The sequence below is a fragment of the Eschscholzia californica genome, unplaced genomic scaffold (assembly GCF_041429995.1).
Source record: "Eschscholzia californica isolate CP2 unplaced genomic scaffold, dmEscCali1.0.p SCAF_1, whole genome shotgun sequence".
NCBI classification, from domain to species: Eukaryota; Viridiplantae; Streptophyta; class Magnoliopsida; order Ranunculales; family Papaveraceae; genus Eschscholzia; species Eschscholzia californica.
This window is the reverse complement of record NW_028238198.1, coordinates 54,534,097-54,554,867: the sequence shown is the minus strand read 5'-3', so window position 1 is coordinate 54,554,867 and position 20,771 is coordinate 54,534,097. Positions and strand designations below refer to the sequence as shown.

Here is a 20,771-nt window from a genome sequence, read left to right as displayed (position 1 = left end):
GATTTTCCAAATGATCCACAGGATAGTGGCTAACAGATTCTGGTATGAAGGTTCATTGAAAGGAGGTGTGTGCTCCCATGAAAAAATCCATTCTATAACATTCATAATATTCTCTGATATGATATTGAAATAGAACCAGATATTTCTAGCAAGAGGACAGTGAAGGAGCGCATGCTCAATAGATTCAATTTCATTACAGTTAGGGCAAACCAGGTTATTGTTAATATATTTACCAATTCTTTTCCTCACTGGAAGGGATTTAGTACATATTTTCCAAATGAAATTTTGTATTCTGGGTATAGTAGGGAGAGACCAAATAAATTTCCAGTTAGGGTTAAGTGGAGGGGGAGAATTCATACTAGTGCAAAGGTAGTTATACATGGATTTAACTGTAAACTTACCCGATTTAGTAAGCGTCCAAATTCTTTGATCCACCCCCGTTTCATCGATGGGGATGGATTTAATAAGGTTATAGGTATTATTATCAAAGTTACTAGTGAGGACCTCTTCATTCCACTTGTGATTACTGATTAATTGAGAAACCTTTGTCACCGTGGGCTCACTACTATGGATTTGAGGAGTATTGATGTCAGGAATCCAGCTATCCGTCCAAATATTGATGTTCTCTCCATTGTGGACCTCCCAAGTAGTGAAATCTTCAATCTGGTGTAATTGCTTTCTAATAGTCTTCCATATCCACGAGTGATGTGGCTTGACTGGACCAGGATTCTCTGTATGAGGAAAATATTTAGCTTTTAGGAAACGGACCCACATAGCATTGGGCTCCGATTTAATCCTCCAAGCGAGCTTACTGAGCATAGCTTTATTATCTAGCTCAGGTAGATGTATACCAAGCCCTCCCATGGATTTGGGCATACAAATGGAAGACCATGATTTCGTACAAATGCCTCTAGACTTACCCCACCAGAACGACTTTTGAATAGTCGTAATGCTCTTGCATATGCCTTTAGGAATGGCAAAGCATTGCATTTGGTATCGGGGTACGGCCGCAACTATTGTTGAGATAACAACAGTGCGCCCAGCTTGAGAAAGGAAAGAGTGATTCCATTTCTCTAATTTGGCTTTGATATGAAGAAGGATGTCATTGAAAGCTTTAGTCTTATTTGCTCCAATGAAAAGCTGCGCCCCTAAGTACTTATCCGAGGTGGACGCATTCTTAACTTTAAGGGAACGCATTATAAGACGCTTGAATTTCGGATGAGAATTCTTAGAGTAGAAGATATTAGATTTCTTGTAATTGATCATTTGACCTGATGACACACTAAAAGTATTAAGAATGTCCTTAAGAATATGAATATTATCTAGAGAATTACGACCGAAGATTATGCAATCATCAGCAAAGAGGAGATGCGAAATCTTGAGACTAGGATTATTAGTTGGGAATCCCGTAAACGTTTCAGATCCGCGTTCTGCTACAATCATTCTACTCAGTCCTTCCATAGCAAGAGTGAAGAGAAAGGGGGAGAGAGGATCTCCTTGCCTGATACCCCTAGTCGGATAGAACGTGGGTCCTGGATGACCATTGATCAGAACCGACATGGAAGATGTAGAAATACAAGTGTGAATCATACGAATCCAGTGCTCTGCGTAGCCTAGCTTCTTCATGATATCTATCAGGAAATTCCATTCGATCCTATCAAAAGCTTTAGACATGTCCAGTTTCAATCCAAAGTACCCTGTCGCTCCCTTCATCTTTTTCATTGAATGAATAATCTCATGTCCAATTATAATGTTGTCCGAAATCTGCCTTCCCGGGACATATGCAGCTTGGAAAGGATTAATGATAGCATTAAGGGTTTCTTTAAACCTATCCGCTAAGATCTTCGTGATAATCTTGTAAGTGGTATTAAGAAGGCTAATCGGTCTATAATCTGCTGGAGCCTGGGGGGTAGATGTTTTGGGAATAAGACAAATGTGAGTATGATTTGATTCAGTAGGTAATGTAGCAGTGAGAAAAAAATTTTGGACAAGCTGATTAATATCAGGCCTAACAGTGTCCCAGTTGGATTGGAAGAAGAAGGGGGGATAGCCATCCGGGCCTGGAGCCGCTTCTTTCTTAAGACCTTTGATGGCATTATTGATCTCCTCTTCATCCGGAATAGCGATTAGATTCTCATTCTGATGCGGGGTAATAGAGTGATTAAACAGGTTGAGGATGTCCGGAGCCGTAGTAGTATTATCCGTGGTGTTGATGCTAAGAAGGTGACTGGTAAAAACGGACTGGATGCTATTAAGTTCTTCATGCCAATCTCCATTGTTGTCTTTAATAGCCGTGATTTTATTGATACGGTTCCGTTGTATGGCTAGCGAATGAAAGTACTTGGTGTTCTTATCTCCTACCGAAATAAAGTCATTTCTGGATTTCTCCTTCCACAAACTCTCTTGATATAAGTAAAGATTATGTAATTGTTCATTTAACCTAGCTAGCTCCTCTTTATTACTGATAACCTGTAAGCTCTCAGTAATCAGTTACTGAACTTGTTCACCACAAAACGAATGTGACAAGTTAAAAGGGGAATGTGAATGTCTGAGGGTAGAAAGGGTGAGTGCATTTAAAATTTCCCCAAGTTAGTTAAGAAGGAGGGTTCAATAAAGAGTGGGCCTCCAGTAAAGTTCAGATCTCCCCGGTCCACCCATGATTCGGGTTTAGTGTTGCCTCATCGCCTCCATCAAAACCCTTTCTGCCCTAGTCAGCCAATCGAGGTTTCAATTTCTTCAAGTCCAATTTTTTTCCAACACTTCACAAGCTCTTGACGAATTGTAGCCACCATGCCTAAAATCTCAGTTGGAAGGGATCTCCTTTTCCAACTTCTTCATAAACCAACAGATTACAGTATGATTTAGCCTTCCTTTCTTTTTTACTAATGTAATTTTCACAGTTTAAAGTATTGATTATTCTTCACTAGATTATTGAGCTCTTCTCATATGTTACATTTTGATTTGTAGCTGAGGAAGATTTCGATGATTTATGTTTGAGATATGGACTCGAACTTGATGATGTGGTAAGCAATTCAGAAGGATTTCGTCTTGTTCGATTTAGGGTTTTATTACTTTGAGATTTTACCAAGTAAGATTTGTTGGTTTTTTATTTAGACAACGGAAAAGGCGATTATCAGGAAAGAGAAACACTTAGAGGGAGAAGAAGATTCAACAGAAGATGAAGAAGTTATATACAAAATCGAAGTCCCTGCAAATCGGTATATTTTCTATTTTGTACCTCTAATGTTGATTAATTGTGCTTGTATTGATCAAACCATTGTCAACCCACTCTATTTTATTCGTCAACAGATATGATTTGCTCTGTATTGAAGGGTTGGTTCAAGCTCTCCGTATTTTTGAAGGTGTCGATAAAATGCCTACATATACCACATCCCTTGTACCAAAAGAATCCATGCTTAAAATGCATGTCAAAGCAGAGGTACCTTTTTTCGTCTATAGATTGAGTGCTTTTATCACTTATTTTCGTTTAAATTTAAAGTTAATTTTTTATTTGAAATTCTTTCTGTAGACTTCGAAGATTCGGGAATTCGTTGTTTGTGCTGTTTTAAGAGGCATAACTTTTAACGAAGCGAGTTATAAGAGTTTCATTGACCTTCAAGATAAGCTCCACCAGAACATATGCCGGTATAAGTCTCCTACTTTACTTTTCCAGACATTCTTTTGACCCCAGGAGATTATCCTGTTTCAAATTGTTCTTGTGTGTTCTTGTCAATTTGCCAATTTTCTGAAAAACAGAATGCTGCCTTTTAAAAAGTTATATATATATATATATACACACACGTTATACTAACACCAACTATTGGCTTTATCATCGACACTCCTACATTATACCAATGTTTTTTCCCGGTGACGTAATGCCTGACTGTAATGATAGAAATTATCCAACTCATAAGAGGCTCATAAGATTCAGTAGTATGTACATGTATTACTTGTGGAGAAAGGTTGAGTTTCGGGACCTTTTAATGTCTACCAGTCGAAATTTTATGAGTTCTTTCGTTTAGTACACATTGAAATAGATCCTGAATATATCTGAAGTTTAAGATACATTATACAGCTCTATCTGTCTTTATCTTCTCTCCGAGCCATTTGTCAAGGTTATTTCTCTTATGCTTATATTTGATCACACCACCACATTTATGTTGTAGTTCGAAGTTTGTATGAATCTGTAGGATGGTATTTATTCACAAGAAATTGCAAACGTCTATACATTATTGTATGAGGTCCTAGTTGAGGTAATGCATTTCCTACCCCAGGTATATTTAAGTGTGCACCTTAGAACTAGTCATTCCAGAAAAGTTCAAGTTGCTTCTGTAGTCCTTATTGGGGACTGAGTAGGTACTATTGATTCCCTTCTCTCTCTCTTTTTAAAAAAAAAAAAATTATGGTATACAATAGTTTAACTAACTGATACCTGTCAAACTCTGTCATTTTAATGAACTTCTGTATTTTACGGACTTTGAGCATGCTTTTTTTTTGAGACTTTGTACTTTAAAGCTACAGGTTTGCTACAGTAGTCATAATTTTAGGTTGTATGTGCAAATTCTTTTGGTAACTCAGGTTACTGCCATTTGTTAACCTAGCTTCATATTTTCTTTAGTTATATTGACTCCGGGGAGTTGGGTTTGATAAACCTAACCTCTTAATTGTGATTCAGGCGGAGAACCTTGGTTGCCATTGGGACTCATGATTTGGATACACTACAAGGTCCTTTCACATATGAGGTATTGCCAGTTCATAGCCTCAGAAACCCTGTGTAGGAATCATGCTAATATTTATTTGTTTTCTCATGCTATTAGCTAGTCAAGATCGGGAATGGTTCCTACGTAATGATGCAAATTTGCTGTTTGTTTGAGGTCTAAAGAGATCATCCTGTTTGTTTTTATTTTTTTAAATAAGAATAAGTCGTGATACTCCGATTTTAAAAGAATCTTGTTGATGTTTACCACTGTATTGTGCTGCAGTTGCCGCCTCCTTTTACACTTGACACTTCGAAAACAATAATATTACTGTATTAGAATGGACCAGTTCAAGATACAAATTTCTTGAATTGCTATCTGGGGTTATCTCTCCCTCTCTTTGCGTTTCCATTTCTGTAGCATACTATGAGGCAATTTTGGTGAAGTGTTTTCCAACTAAGAACATTGGGACTTAATAACCTTAGGTTGGTTCCGCCTCTAGTAAGTGGCATAAGAAATTCCTCATTTTGACATTTGGGTTCCCTCTAATTTAAGGCCCACAAGAGAGAGACGTCTTGTTCAACGTTAGGCAGCACTAACTATCGGTGCTCAAAATGTTGCAAAAGACAGTAGTTATGGTAACAGTGTAGCAAATTTTATATAAGCTAGCAGGCTAAGTCTCTTAGCGTACGGAACCAATGTTAAGCTCAAAAAATTGGAAAAAGGGCGTAGGCGGCCAACAGGGAACTAGCTACAAGGCGGGATGTCAGCGGGACCAGTCGGATTTCATCGGCTTATTATTATATATATTAAAATTTATAATCATGTATATATATATTAGCAATTCCAGTATTGTAGATATTAGTTTTAAATTTCATGTCATAGCAGGGGAGTCGTTTTATATGCATCATGCTCCAGTGAGGAAATACTGGAATTGAATATCTCTTATTATAATTGTTTGGGTTGCATTTTGACTTATAATGTTAGTTAAAAAGATGTATACTTCCTGTTACTTACACCACACATCTTTGTTTTCACTCTCCAGGCTCTCCCACCTACAGAGATAAATTTCGTGCCACTAAAGCAGGTAAGCTTATGAACTTGTGATCTTTAGACCACTCGATGCTTTTTGAGCTTAGGTCAAAGAGTGGAATTTGGAAGACTAGAACTTATTTGGCACTTTAAATCATTTTTGTGTTGTTTGATCACCATGATTTGCATATAGGTATTTTTTGCACACAGATTTTTTTGCAATCTTAATCTCTTATGTTCATTGATGTAGCGTCCAAGCCCTTGCAGATGAATGGCCAACGTTATAAGGCTTCTTAAGAATCTTTCAGTTTTTAGACAGTATACCTAGTCAGAATATTTGACCTAGCAGAAAAAACAATCACTATCAGAAACTTTTAGCCATTTGATAAACTTGTCCGTGTAGATGGTTGTAAACAAGCCAGAGTAAACAATGGCAAAATTGTTTTGATTTAGTGACAACTACTGTATGGCCAGTGTTATGCCTTTCTCCCTTTTATCTGTTGGTAATGAATTATTTGGACTCCAGTGGAATTGCAATGCAAAATTTAGTAGTCTAATCTTCCATGTTTTATAATCTTTGCTAAAGATTTCTTTTTGGTAGGTTAAAAACTTCAGAGCTGACGAGCTAATGGAGTTTTATCAAGTGAGTACTATTGAGTTATGGCATCTTTGTTTGACGTTCCTATGACTTTCTAAGCCTCAATTTATATGAACCAGAACTCTTTTCTTTTCTTGAATGATTTGATTGATTGAGATAGAAGAAAAACGATCACAGTTACATGCTCAGGGTCCTAAAAATGTGGACCTGATGAAGGCAAAAGAAAAAAAAATACAAAATTACAGTGTTACAATGAAAGCCTCGTTTAAAATGAAATCCATGAAAGATAAGTTCGTAGCCCAGGGAGTTTGTCTACTCCAAGGGTGTAAAGTTGCCTGGTTACTTAGGATTGTTCATTTCTTATCAACACCTTTGTCACCAAAGATGATGCTGTTCCTATCCCTCCACAAGCACCACACAATGGCATGGGAATCCGATTTCAGAGTTCTATCAATGCTCTCCTGGACTAGATCCCAGAGAGATTTGCTTTGGTACCCTTGTCCCACATGCTAGCCAGGGTATCCGGTTGGAAGAGTTTTTCTTATTGGCTTTTTCGATTCAGAAGATAGAGCTCGTATGAAAATTGACTTTAGGAGTTGATAATAGTTCAAACCTGATGATTGTATCTTTGTTTTTTTCCACCAGAGATCCAGCCAAGCCTTTCAATTTTTGTAATGGCTTGACTAAGAATCTCACCAATCAAAAGAAAGACCCCCTCAAACTACATAACTCATCACATGTGGAGCCATTAACGAGAGCCGAGAAGGATGCCGATGAGATTCATGCATTGTCCAAGATTTCCATTTATAGCCAAATCCCAGACCTCCATGGCACTGTAAACACAGTCCCAGTTGACTCTATCATAGGCTTTCTCAAGATCCGCCGTAATGATAATATCCTATTTAGCTTTCAGCCGCGAGTGAGTAAGCTCATTTGCGATTAGAACACCATCAAGGCTGTCTATCCGAAACGAAGCCCCCCATGCAAAGGGGAGATGATATTGTTCAAAACTATAGACAGCCTGGATGCTAGGATCTTGGTGATAACTTTGTAAGGGTTGCCAATATGGCTAAGCGTCCGAAATCGTTCTAAATCTTCATGTTCTCCTTCTCATGGATAAGAACCAAGAACGTACTGTCTAGCCTCCATTCCGGCGAGGCAGAAGACCAGAATTCATTAAAATCTCTATATCTTAAAGGATGAAATTGTTCTTAATCTTATCTTATTTCCTTTTTTGCTCATCAGTTTGTTACGTCCCGTTACATTAGTTGTTCCCACTTGCTAATTCTCCAATTAATTGTTCAGTTGCTTTTCTGTATATGTAGTGTACATGGTCGTTTTTGGTAAGTAATTTTTTGTTGTGAATGTTCATTTGCAGTCTGATATGAAACTAAAGAAGTTCTTGCACATAATTGAGAACTCACCTGTGTTTCCTGTTATATATGATTCTAACAGGTATACTTCCTTCTGGAATAGAATCCTATTGTTTAGTATTTAAACATCGTTGTTAATTAGGTTGAAGTTTCTTTCTGCAGAACGGTTTTATCTTTGCCGCCAATTATTAATGGTGCACACTCAGCAATCTCCTTAAATACGAAGAACGTCTTTATTGAATGCACAGCAACTGATTTAACCAAAGCAAAAATTGTATTGAACACAATGGTGAGTCCAGTTATCATTTTTTGGTTGTTATATTTATATGCTCATTCGCTGGTTATTATGTTCAATATGTTGTCTTCAATTAGGTACTGATCTTTCATTTGGTGGCGTAGGTGACCATGTTTTCTGTGTACTGTGAAAGAAAATTTGAGGTTGAACCTGTTGAAGTGATTGGCTCTGACGGGAAGTCACATGTTTACCCCGACTTGTCGTCCTTCATTATGGAGGTTCCTTTGTCAAAGATTACTGGTAGAATTGGTATTTCTGTGGAGGCAAACGAGGTATTAGTATCACAACTTACTATGTCTTTCTGTAGCTTTAATATCCATGTGCCGATGGTTAATGTAGCCAACCGTGGTGTCTATATTAACTATATGGTGTAAACCTTGCAACTTTGGACTCAATCGTGAAAAATGACATTTTACAGCATCCTTTTAAGTTTTTTCCTTAAATTAGGAAAAGTGTAGAAAACGTGTGAACAGAAGTGTCCTTCGATTTTTCTTAATGACATTAAGTTCTTTTCGAATCTTTTAGTTTTGCTGTTGGGTGTTTATGTGTTATTTATCTGTATTGAGTTTATGCGACATTAGATACACTTGTGTATCTTGTTGTGGAACACTCCAGACATTATGTTGTCGTAGTGGAGTAAACAACTATTTCTTGTTTTTCTCTATATAGATGTGGCCTAATTTTTCTTTTTGAAACCAAAGCATGCAACACTTCACTTTTCAGAAACTGCCTTGAGTTTAACGTGTTAGATATTGCTCTATAGAGTTATAGTTCACCAAACTATCAACCAAAATAAAATATTCAACTATAAACTGTCTACTTATGGGGATGAATCCTACGTATAGGGAAACTAGACCATCTCTTAGTACATTTCGTAATTAAACTAGAAACATAAATCCTAATCTAACCGAAACAATAATCAGGATCTAAAAGAAATATTATTCCTGACATAAGAATTGAACTCTGACAAAAAAGAAAAAGTACTAATTAAAATTTTAAAACTCCCAGTCTCAAAAGAATTTGGTTGGTTTTGATGATTTCTGTGCCAGCTTGACTGGCTTATTTTTTGAAAAAGGCCCCAAGAAAATTTGACGCAGTTTGCATTATTCTCCTATTGAAAGGGATTAAGCCTCAAACAAATCTTTAGTCACTAAAATAGCACCGGACTCACTGTTATCTATCACGGATTTGAATTCTACGTATATGGAGTTGGACTTGATGATTTTGTAGTCGGTCACTGTGTAGACTTCAACATCCTCTAGGAAGCAACAAGCTTTGAAGTGATGTTCACTGAGACATCATTTCTTTTGTTTTGGGTTTGAATGAACATTTTCAACACAATAAAGGGCGATGAGAAGTGGCGTTGATCTTGGTGGATAACTGGTGGTACTAGCATCTGTGTCGAAAATCGAAATAGATCTTCTTATCTTCAAGTAATCAGAATTTGGATAATTGCAATTGTTATTTGGATGATTTTGTCAAATAGATGTGTATTTGCTGTTTTCAGTTTATAATATTACAATCTATATGCTGCATTCGTTGAAAGATTGTTCTGGTAATTTTACTGTCATATGGTCCAGGCCCATCATTTTCTATCTATTTTCCAATAATGATAGTGAGTTGCATTCTGAATACTTGAATCTTGTATAATTTATTCACGAAATATCTTTTTTCGTTTAGGTTACCAATTTGTTAACAAAGATGCAATTGTCTGCTAAGCAATCTTTATCAAGAAACGGAGACTGTCTGATAAGTGTGTCGGTACCTCCAACCAGAAGTGATGTTCTTGAAGCTTGTGACGTGGCAGAGGTATTGCCATAAATCTCTGGTCCATTGTTTCTTCACCAGTCAATTAGGAATTAATTTGAACTTCTTTTTTCTTTATGTGAAGGATCTTGCTGTTGCATATGGTTTTAATAATATCCTAAGAACAAGGCCTGTGATTTCAACACAAGGAAGGCAGCAACCTCTGAGCCAAATTAGCGACCTCATTAGAGGGGAGGTGAGTTTCAAAATGGTTATCGTTTTAACCTAATTTCTCTTGGTTCCTGTTTCTTGTGAACTACTTTTTCTTGAAACTTTGATTTAATATTAAAAGAATGAGGAAGAATACAAAAGCGAAAAAAAAACAAGAAAGGGGGAAAAAGAAAAAGAAAAAGAATGGAAGGCTAAAAGGAGATAAGTATTCCTAATGTTACATCATGATAGCCTCCCAATTGGAAACAAAGTCCTAAAAAAGGTAAGTTCCTAGCGGGAATGGTGTTTCTGTTCCAATGGAACAGCAAAACTAAAACTTCCTTCACCTCCAATATGCTATTTGGATTTGACTCTATAAAACTCTTGTTGATTCTAACCTTCCAAAAGCTTGCGACAACCATTTTAAACCCATCGAATACAGGATCCAAGAGCCTAAATCTGGAGTATCAAGTTTGTCAATATGCGGAGGCATACATAGATCATGTAGTTCAAAGTACCACCAAGTTGTTTAATGGTTCTCCAAGAGCAGCTTGTATATAATATACTCTTCATTAGTCAGATTATTGGATTTAATTCACATACTTTCCACTATTTATGTTGCATGTAGACGGCAATGGCCGGGTTTACAGAGGTACTGACGTGGATATTGTGCTCAAATGATGAAAATTTCTCCATGTTAAACCGCAAGGACAACAGATCAACAGCTGTTGTTGTGGCAAATCCCCGTTCTTCTGATTTCGAGGTATGTTTACTTGTTGAGTATGGACTCATGTGTCTTAAACTTCACTCAATTGTATGGATTATAGAAATTAGAATAGCTTGCATCCGATTGTGTTTAGAGGTGGGAGTGTATATTAGAATTCAAAACTGCTCCTCATGCAATTATCTATAAAAACCTTGTGTGATGTGCCATCAAGTATTGACGATGAAGATGCACTTTGATGTAAATGTCTGGTGGTCACTGTAGGCGCATGCAATTTTAAAAATCAGCACCATAGTATTCTTAAGATTTTAGTTTATTTTGTCTTCTTTCTATCTGAATTTGTAGGAAGTGTTGAGCATGTGATTAACTTGTTATGCTAGTTGCCTCCTTCTAGTATATTTCTCAAGAAAACGATTGTTTCATGGACTTTTTAAGATGGTATAGGATTTGATTTGTAACTTTACTTGCTCCTAGAGTTAGATTATGTTCAAGATTTGTTCTATCTAGTTTAAGTCTTTGAGTTTTAACTTATATGTGACTCTGCATTTTCACAGGCTACTCGAACGAATCTTATGTCAGGTTTATTGAAAACTGTTCGTGAGAATAACTACCATCCAAAGCCTATAAAGGTACCAATCGATCTCCATTATTATTATTATAGTTTTGGACGTATCTAATGTTTTAAGCTATTTAGTTGGATTTTGAATGTAAAGGTTTGTAGCTATTTTCTTTCTTGTATTTTTCATTGGTTCGACTAAGCAGATCTGCTTGTTTGTCAGTATAATAGGTGAAGGGATGGCCTTCTGTTTTATAATATCTATGCACTTTATCAATAAACTGGTAGTTAAAATGGGTTCGTCAAAATACTTTTCAATGTGGTATATAATTTTCCAAGCTCCAGTGGGACAAAGTTATATTGGATGGATAATATAAGTGTCTAGACTTTGCTGGACTTATGTGAAGATGATTTGGCCTAGCAAAAAGGATATAAGTGGAGAAGTGGAGAAGAAAAAGGAAATAATACTTCTCCTTGAAGTATTAATTCATGGTTGTCCTGTATATATTAGATTTGTTGGACGGGGGACACCCCTCTTACAATTATAATATCTCTATCTGAGGACTACAGTTTTAATATCTCCTCCATCCTGCTCTTTTCTTGTCAATATGTGTATCTGAGAACTTATCTAGCTGATGAAGTAAACCATGTTGCTCTCAGTGATGACCTTTACAGGCCTGGGTTTTCTGTGTTACCAAGTCATGTTCTTTTCAGTTTTAGTTGGTACAAGCTTCAGAATAACTTATTTGTACGAGAAAGGTCTCCATGGACTCCCTCATTTCTCACCCAACTCACACTTCCAATAAACTCTATCTAGCTTTTGGCCTTCAAATGTATATATATATATGTGTGTGTGTGTGTGTGTGTGTGTATACCATCTGCTTACAAAGGACTGATACTTCTCTAAACTGTGCCAAGTAAAACTATTAAATTTAAAAGAACTAGACAGAAGAGAACTTCACAATACGTAAAGGGGTGTCCTACAATTTGTGAGAACTCTTGAGAAAATCCAAACTTCGTTTAATCGAAGTTTTACCATAAGATTGGATTGAAGAAATCATTGTGTCCTAAACTATTATTAAGTCCCTATACGTTAAAAATTTATCCCTTTCCTTTCCCTACTCCAATGGAACAGAGTTGTTTCTACTGCTTCCTTAAGATCTCTAGGGAACTAGTTCTTGATATCGATGTTCTTTTGTTGAATTTTGAGACTCTAACTGGATGAAACCGACTTTCCATTATCATAGGAAAACCAAATTTTTTATTTGAATAATTTGTATTAATATTAAAAAGGAAGAAAAAAGGGATATACAAACGATTGAATGACTCCAGTCTGGAGATGCTGGAGAAGGGGGATGACTCCAGTCTGGAGATGCTGGAAGATGAAGAAGCCTTGACCATTGCTAGGTTTTTGGCTGAGAGAAAGGCGAATAAAGTCCTATCGTCTGGTGAAAGGAAGAAGAGAGCTACATGTTTTGTTAGAGAGCTCAAGTCCCTGGAGTGGAGCATGGGTGACCGTATGAAGAGAAAGAAAAAGGCATCCAGTTCCAATGTGCCGAGGGAGGATGAGAAGTCTCCATGTCTCTGAATCTCATCAGCTGGAATGTTCGAGGATTGGGTAGTCCCTCGAAACAGTTTGCTGTTAGGAACTTGATTAAAGATCAGTCTGTCTCTTTTGTCTGTATTCAGGAAACCAAGGTGTCTAGGATGTCTCCTTTTTTGGTAAGATCGTTATGGGGTAGGGGGAACCATGGATGGGCAGATGAACCCTCCAATGGTGCATCTGCTGGCGTATTATGTATGTGGAATTCGGATGAATATATCTTAATGGATCAGTACATTGGGCTGTTTTCTCTTAACTTAGTCATTAAAAATGTTAAAGATGGTTTCACTTGGCTTTTTTCTGGTGTCTATGGTCCTTGCAAGAAGGAGCAGAGGCAGGATTTTTGGGATGACTTAAATGTGGTGGCGACAAAATGGGATCTCCCTTGGTGCGTGGGAGGAGACTTTAATGTGGTTAGATTCATGCATGAAAAGAAGGGTGGCACTAAATTCGAAGAGTATGAGATCCTTTGAGGATTGGATCTCGAGTCAAGGCTTGATAGATCTTCCCAAGCAAGGAGCTGAGTTCTCTTGGTCAAGTAATCAAGAGTTTCCTGCCATGAGTTTGCTTGATCGCTTCTTGATTGATCCTGGGTGGGAGGAGAAATTTCCTGCTGTAGAGCAGATTATTCTTCCCAGATTAGTTTCTGACCATTCTCCTATTCTTCTCCGGTCGGATATCAAGGTTTCTACCCCTTCACCTTTTCGTCTTGAGGAAATCTGGATGCTGGAAGTAGACTTCTTAGACAAGATTAAAGAATGGTGGGATATTGATCAGATAGGTGATTCTAGTAGTACTGTCCTGTGGAAGAAGCTTCAACATGTCAAAAGGAATTTAAAAATTTGGTCCAGGCCTCCAGGGAGAAGCACAGCCAAATGCAATCCAAGATGAAGGGCTTGAAAGATAGGCTGCAGGCTTTGGAGTGAAAGGAAGTAGAGGGTAGCTTGGACAGTTTGGACTTTGCAGATAAGAAAGTATGCAGAGCTGATCTGAATAAGCTTATGAACTTGGAGGAAATAAGCCTTAGACAGAAATCGAGGATACAATGGCTCAAGGCTGGAGACAGAAACTCTTCCTATATTTACAAAATCATTAAGTGTAGAGCCAGAGCAAATAAGATCAGCGTCATTGAGCACAATGGCTCCAGCTTTTCAGTGGATAAGGAGATAGAAAGAGCTGCCATCGAGCATTTCAGCTCTCTGTACGCTGAGAACATATTCTGGTGACCCTCTATAGAGGACCTAGCCCTCCCCACTATTAACCAGGAGATGAATGGCTTTCTAGAAGCGCCATTCCTAGAAGCAGAGGTGGTTCAAGCTATGAAGGATCTGGCAAGAGACGAGGCCCCTGGCCCGGACGGCCTTCCTCTTAGTTTCTTCATCAAATGTTGGGACATCATTAAAGTTAACTTCATAGAGATGGTACAGGAGTTTATTGAGTCTGCAAGGATGGATTGGAGGTTAAATCACACTTTTATAGTGTTAATTCCTAAGAAAGATAATGCCTCCTTCTCGGAATTCAGACCCATTAGCCTGGTCAGTGGGTCCTATAAGATCGTGTCTAAGCTCCTTGCCACGAGACTTAAGGTGGTTATGGACAAGTTGATCTCTCCTTTCCAAGGGGCCTTTGTGGTAGGTAGGCAGATCTTGGATTGAATCCTAATTGCCAACGACCTGGAAAAAGCTTATGATAGGGTGGCTTGGGACTTCCTTTATGATGTTATGGTGAAAATGGGGTTTGGATATAAATGGAGGTCTAGGTTGTATGGTTGTGTTAGCTCGGCATCCTTCTCAATTCTTCTCAACGGATGCCCTACCGGACCCTTTCAAAGCTCTCGTGGTCTCAGGCAAGGGGATCCTCTTTCCCCTTTGCTGTTCCTTCTGGTGGACGAGACTCTCAGTCATTGTCTTAGAGTTGCTGAGTTCAAAGAGTGGGTGAAAGGTTTCAAGGTGGATATCAATGGGATTGGGGTAAATCACCTCCAGTTTGCTGACGACACGTTATTCTTCCTACACGACTCAACAACTCAAGTGGATAAACTCAAAGATATCCTGATTTGGTTCGAATTAGCGTCTGGTCTCAAAGTGAACTACTCTAAATCAGTGGTGTTTCCAGCCATCTCTGATGTTCCACCAATGCCAACATAGCGAGTCTCGGATGCAAGCTAGATGCTCTCCCCTCTAGTTACTTGGGACTCCCTCTCGGCCAGGCTTACAAGAGTAAAGCATTATGGGATCCAGTGATTGAGAGGATCAATAGGAAGTTGTCTGCTTGGAAAGCGAATGTATTATCCAAGGGGGGGTAAGTTAACCCTTATGAAGTCTGTGCTGTGTGCTCTGCCCCTATACTTTCTCTCCTTATTTAGCATGACAGCTTCGATCCTTAAAGCAATTGACAGCAAGATGTGCAACTTCCTTTGGCACGATAAGGAGGACACGAAAAGGATCCATTGGGTTGCATGGAGAAATATTTGTATTGAGCTGGAGGCAGGAGGTCTTGGCTTGAAGAACCTCAGAATTATGAATGATGCTCTGCTTTCTAAGTGGTTGTGGAGGTTTGCTCAAGAGAAATCTGCACTCTGGAGAGGGATCATAGCTGAGAAATATGGGAGTAGACAAGGAGGATGGAAGCACGTCAAGATCAAGGAACCATATGGTTGTGGAGTTTGGAAAGGGATAGTAGCTAAGGAGGGTAAGGAGTTCAAAGAGGTCACTAAATGGAAGTTGGGAGATGGTAGGCTCATTAGTTTCTGGGATGATGTTTGGTGCCTTCAAATCTCCCTTAAGGATCGATTCCCAGCCATCTTTTTCTTAGTAGCCAACAAAGAGGGATCAGTTCATAGCTTTTTCAACTACTCCTTGGGATCTTGGGAGATTAACCTTCGTCGAAACCTTAATGATCGGGAAGTACCCATCTTCTTGGATATGCTGAATGTGTTGGAAAAATGGAAGCCTTCTCCTAAGTATGATGACTCAAGGGTGTGGAGCAATAAAGAAGAGGAGGATCTATCAGTTAGGCAATGCTATGCTCGGTTAATACATCAGGTAGATACCACAGAGGTAACTTTTGACTTCAAAGCATTGTGGAGTAGCGTAATCCCTCCGAGAGTCGGCTTCTTGATGTGGGCAGCTACTTTGGGTAAACTCCCCACGGTTGACAATCTCAAGAAAAGGGGCATGCACCTGGTGAATAGGTGTGGCAGGTGCTCCTTAGAAGGGGAAACCACCAGTCATCTTCTCATCCACTGTAGAGAAGCCTTGAAGCTTTGGAATTTCTTTATTGGATCGGTCCATGTGGCCTGGTGTGTGCCGGCCTCTATTCCCCTAGCGATGGGGCAATGGAAGACGGTTCAAGTAAAAAAATCGAAGAGGGACGACCTTTGGAACCTAGTTCCTTCTGCAATCTTTTGGTCTATATGGAAAGCAAGAAACGAGGAGATTTTCAGGGACTCCACAGCGAGCTTTGCTGTGGAGAGGGAGGATGTTCTAGGGGTACTGTTTGCGTGGAGTAGACAGTTAGGCTGTGCAAATATGTATCCTTATGCTGATTTTGTGTCGAATTGGGGTAGTAACTTTGTGTGAGTTGTAACCGAGTACCCCCCCCCCCCCCCCCCCCCCCCATTTCTTCTTTTCTGCTTGTAAATTCTTTTCCCCCTTCTTAATTCAATTAACTTTTCAAAAAAAAACAAAAACAAATGATTGAATGAAAAGAATAAAAAGGAGGCAAACATCTAACAACAGCCTAATGTTACATCATGATAGCCTCCTAGTTAGACACAAAGCCCAAAAAAGAAAAATTGAACCCAAACTGACGGCTGACACATCCTCCGCTGCCACTACATTGTGGGGATAAAACACGTCGATTGATTATCGTTTCTATCTTTCCGAAAAACCAATTTTTGGACATCTTTCCATTGATTTGGTGTTTTAAGGTAAATCTTTATAGTGTGTTCGGTCCTGTTATCTAGGACGTTAAATTGTGCAATATATTCTGTGTATTCTTTCTTAAAATTGTGCCTAATTCTTGAGCACTCAAAGTGGGGTGCAATTCTAGGAGTGTCAGATTCCTTTGAGGATCTAATTATAGTGCATCTCTAGCTCAAGGATGAGAAAGCGATGCAGGAAAAAGAAACATTAACATAATCCAATTATTTGCCTCGAGCAAGATACTGGAATCCATGTGGGAAATGTTTCTGAGATGTTGTGGTTAATCCTGCTTGAAACAACTGTTCTTTTATACAAATAAATGACATATATGCCAACGCGTGGAAGTAGTCAGTGAAACTTACTGACTCTCTACTTGGGGAGTATAACTACGGAGAACATGATAAGAAGCCCACAAGTCTGCAACTTAATGGACTATTTGTAATGTCGTTTTATTAGGAGGTGCGTGAATCTGAGCATCAGAGTGTAACACGAGCTACTTTTTCTTTTCAATATGAGCTGTTACGGTAGTGCAAAACACTGCACCATATGATACGACTTAGTGTGCCATATGATACGACTTCGGGTTTAGCACTTTCAGTCATGCAAGTATTGTCCTGGCTTTTGATGTGCAGTTAGTGACCAGAGAGAACAACTTGCAATTCTACATCTTACTTTTTGTACTGGCTCCTTTCTAATTTATAACTTCATACTAACGTTTACTGAGATACTGATTCTCAGTAATTTATATGAGAGTAGACTTCTTTCTCCATCTTTGTTATGCGGGTTCACCTTTTTTAGTTTTTTCATGTTATGCCGGAAGACATACATGACTTTAGGCAGGAGACTGGTAATAAACTTTTTTTTTTTTTTGTCTGGTCCTTTTCTGCTTCGTGTTTGATAAGTTGTTTTTTGTATTAGCAGCTAAAAAGGATAATCCTTTATGAAACAACAATTATTTTCTGTAGATATTCGAGATGGGAGATGTAGTGCTATTAGATGAGACAAAAGATGTTGGTGCTACAAACCGTCGCCAGCTTGCGGCTCTGTATTGTGATGACGAGTCCGGGTATGAGGTATGATTTCTAGAGATCTCTGAATAATTTTTATTGATCTCCTGGTTTTAGGCTAGTGACCTTGGGACAAGGACTAGGCCTGGTAGCCAAGACTAATAGGAAGTACTTAGACATTTTGCATGATTCACGGTTTACTGTACCTATTAAGGCAATTGTATATACATATGCATCCTACAAAATACAGGATTCCTGTATGCATAAACAAAGAACTGATCCAATCTGGTACCTTGCACTAATGTACATTGCTGCATAATGTACTAAAAGACCCAGTCTATATGTTTCTAACTTCCCTAGCAATGTTTTCCTAATAAACAACGGGAACTATTGGTTTGATTAGAAATCATGTTATCATGTACATTAAAGTATTCCATCCATTTGTATTTATAAATCATAAAGAAAAAATGAGGTTTAATAACTCTTGGTCAGGGTTAAGTTGGTCACTAATCCTGGAGATTTAAAGGCTTTAGAACCTAGGCAGTTAGATGCGAAGTATGACTTCTCGAGTCGGTCATTTCAGAAAAGGGGACAAGTTGGGATTAGTAGTATAGCTCTGAAGTCTTAATTTAATTTCCTTGTTTTGGAGAGACAAGGAAGCTAAGTTTGATTTAGTAGGCAACTCGTTTCTCAGGGATGTTGTTTCAGGGAATCACCTCTCCTTTTATAAGTAAGAAACTTTATAGAATAGGTGGACGTCAACTCCCAAGGAAAGTAATCTAGAATTGCTAAGCTAGCGTAACTCCATGTTATTTAGAGACACAGGTGGTTAGTTTAATACTCGAGTAGAGGTTCTCATTGTAACTCCTGATTCCCGAGATAACGAGGGAAAACAAAGCACTTCAAAGAACATGGTCTAATTCTAAGTAAATTTTATATGCTCAGTTAATGTGGTTTCTGCCAGATGACGAGGTTTGCTTTCTAGCTAAAATTCTGTTTAACTTCTCAATTTTTCCAGGTGATTAACGGTCTTGTGCATAGGATTATGGAAATCGTGGGTATTCCTTGGGTTAACGATGGGGACAAGACAGGTTATTTCATAACCGAGTCGAAAGTAAGGAGTGCTTGTAACTTTTCCAATTATCAAATGGATTACTTGACTATACTGTACTTATTACCTTTATTTTATTTTCTTTTGCTGAAGGAGTTGGAGGAGACTGCGTTTCTTCGGGGTAGAGAAGGCAGCGTCATTCTTAAAGGAAAGCAGGTTGGCACCTTTGGTATCGTTCATCCAGAGGTAGTGATCAATCTTCTTTGATACTTATGCGAATAACTCCTTTTTATTTACAATTTGCATGTCAGTTTAGAGGGTTTTGCCGAAAATATTATGCTTTTATTCCCTTTTCTTTGTTTTTACCATTGAGACTGTGTCACCATGTGCGAGAAAATCCCACACACTTCTATTGTAATATTCTGGCGTAAATTCACTTCAGAAGCGAAGTACTTGAGTCTTGATAGCTGAATCATAACCAGTATTATATTATTCATATCATCTCAATAAGTTGCACATTGTTGGTATGTCAACTTCAAATGTTGGCAGTTGCATCATGTCATGTTATATATGTAATATACACATAAATTGAAACATATAACATATTCAGATAAAGATGAGGAAAAACAGTCACTACCTTAGTGTTCATTCTTGCTAATTCAATTAGTCTTTTAATTATTATCCTCTCCCATGCATGTTTATGTGAAGTTTATAATGCCATTTTTTAGTTTGTTACCGTAATTCTAAGGAGTGTTTCTCACATGGATTTCAGGTCTTAAGCAACTTCAACATTTCGTTCCCATGCTCTTACATGGAACTAGACATCGAGCCATTTCTTGTAGCTCCAGAACTATAGTCAGGTAGCATCTCTTTGGCCCCTTTCCTTTCGTTCATAAAATAAGTTTCTTATTCCGGTCTTCGAGTTCTTCCCCTATCATGTGTTCAAAACGCCTCTTAAGCGAATTAAAATTTCTTAACTACACTACACTACTCTTCTTTCATTTTGTTCAATTAATTTACAATCTGTTTTGTGTTATACTCATTTATTCATGTCAACACCTTATTTTCTTCCAATAAATAGTCTTCTTATTTGAAGTTCTAAATCCCAGCATAGTGAAGATATCACTCCTTTCAATTTAAAAAAAAAAAAAAAAAAAAGTTCTAAATCCCACTTTTGATTTACGAAAAGTTCTTAGATTTTCACTCTAAGTTTTGCGCGCCGATGTAGCCATCATCTTTAAATAAGACCAAGTAATTTTGGTGCTTCTCTTGATCTTATATTAGACCTAAGCTAGCACCGAATATCATATCTTGTCAATTGAAATTGAACTAGTCTAATACTTGATTTTTCTTCCCTTCCAGAAGTTCAGCTAAGCTTTCATACTGGAACATCTAGGTCCAGCTGAAAAGGACCAGACTGACATTCTCTTCTTCTATTCAAGTTCAGGTTCAGAGGGAACTATTCTTGTTTTTGTTTCTCTTCAGAGTTTGTATTCCGTGATTACACTGTTGAATTCTAGTGGTAGAGAATTTTGGATTGTTAGATGCAGAAAATAGTCGAAGGAAGATAAAATTTGAAAATTGCCTCTTTTTATTCTTATTAAATATCTGGATTGTGAACTGAAGTTATCAACTATCTTATTTTCGTGTCTATGTTTGGATTGATCACAAATAGTTGGGGATGCCTTTCTTCTTTTTATTCCTTTTCTTTAGGCTGATTGCTTTCCCAGAAAATTCACGATAGAGGACTAGAAAATGTAAACGACGGACAGATTGACTTGTTGTAATCATTAGTTTCTTCAAGGATGATTTCAGTTGTGAGCGTAGGTCTTCTGTTTGTGCTTGTTTCGAACTTGAAATCTAGTTCCAGTTTTCACGATGACTTCCGTCTCAACTACCCATGTTAATCTTAAGATATTGAAGAAAATTTCTGAGATAGATTTATGTAACATT

At 38.0% G+C, this 20,771-nt stretch overlaps 1 protein-coding gene across 2 annotated transcripts; it reads left to right on the top strand.

Annotated features, from left to right (window-relative positions):
* The first annotated feature begins 2,721 nt into the window (after window positions 1–2,721).
* Window positions 2,722–20,469, top strand: LOC147567663 (tRNA synthetase beta subunit family protein). 2 transcript variants are annotated; one of them, XR_015230814.1, is made up of 20 exons: window positions 2,722–2,854; window positions 2,968–3,023; window positions 3,115–3,218; window positions 3,310–3,439; window positions 3,530–3,645; window positions 4,676–4,742; window positions 5,743–5,784; window positions 6,331–6,372; window positions 7,706–7,782; window positions 7,863–7,989; window positions 8,100–8,267; window positions 9,676–9,804; window positions 9,887–9,997; window positions 10,580–10,714; window positions 11,230–11,304; window positions 17,726–18,627; window positions 18,713–18,881; window positions 18,972–19,064; window positions 19,591–19,678; window positions 20,181–20,469. XR_015230814.1 is itself a non-coding variant. In XM_086654282.1 (20 exons), the coding sequence occupies exons 1-19, from the start codon at window positions 2,791–2,793 to the stop codon at window positions 19,672–19,674; spliced, it is 1,824 nt and encodes a 607-aa protein (XP_086510408.1). In that variant the 5' UTR covers window positions 2,722–2,790; the 3' UTR covers window positions 19,675–19,678; window positions 20,181–20,469. The 2 variants fall into 2 exon arrangements, 1 of the variants encoding a protein (XP_086510408.1); XM_086654282.1 differs by having other exon boundaries at window positions 17,726–17,833; window positions 18,786–18,881.
* Window positions 20,470–20,771: the final 302 nt, after the last annotated feature.

Coding starts and splice junctions, on each gene's coding strand:
- LOC147567663 (XM_086654282.1), top strand. CDS start 2,791: ATGCCTAAAATCTCAGTTGGAAGGGATCTCCTTTTCCAACTTCTTCAT. Junction 4,743..5,742: donor AAGGTCCTTTCACATATGAG/GTATTGCCAGTT, acceptor TTCACTCTCCAG/GCTCTCCCACCTACAGAGAT. Junction 7,783..7,862: donor GTTATATATGATTCTAACAG/GTATACTTCCTT, acceptor TTCTTTCTGCAG/AACGGTTTTATCTTTGCCGC.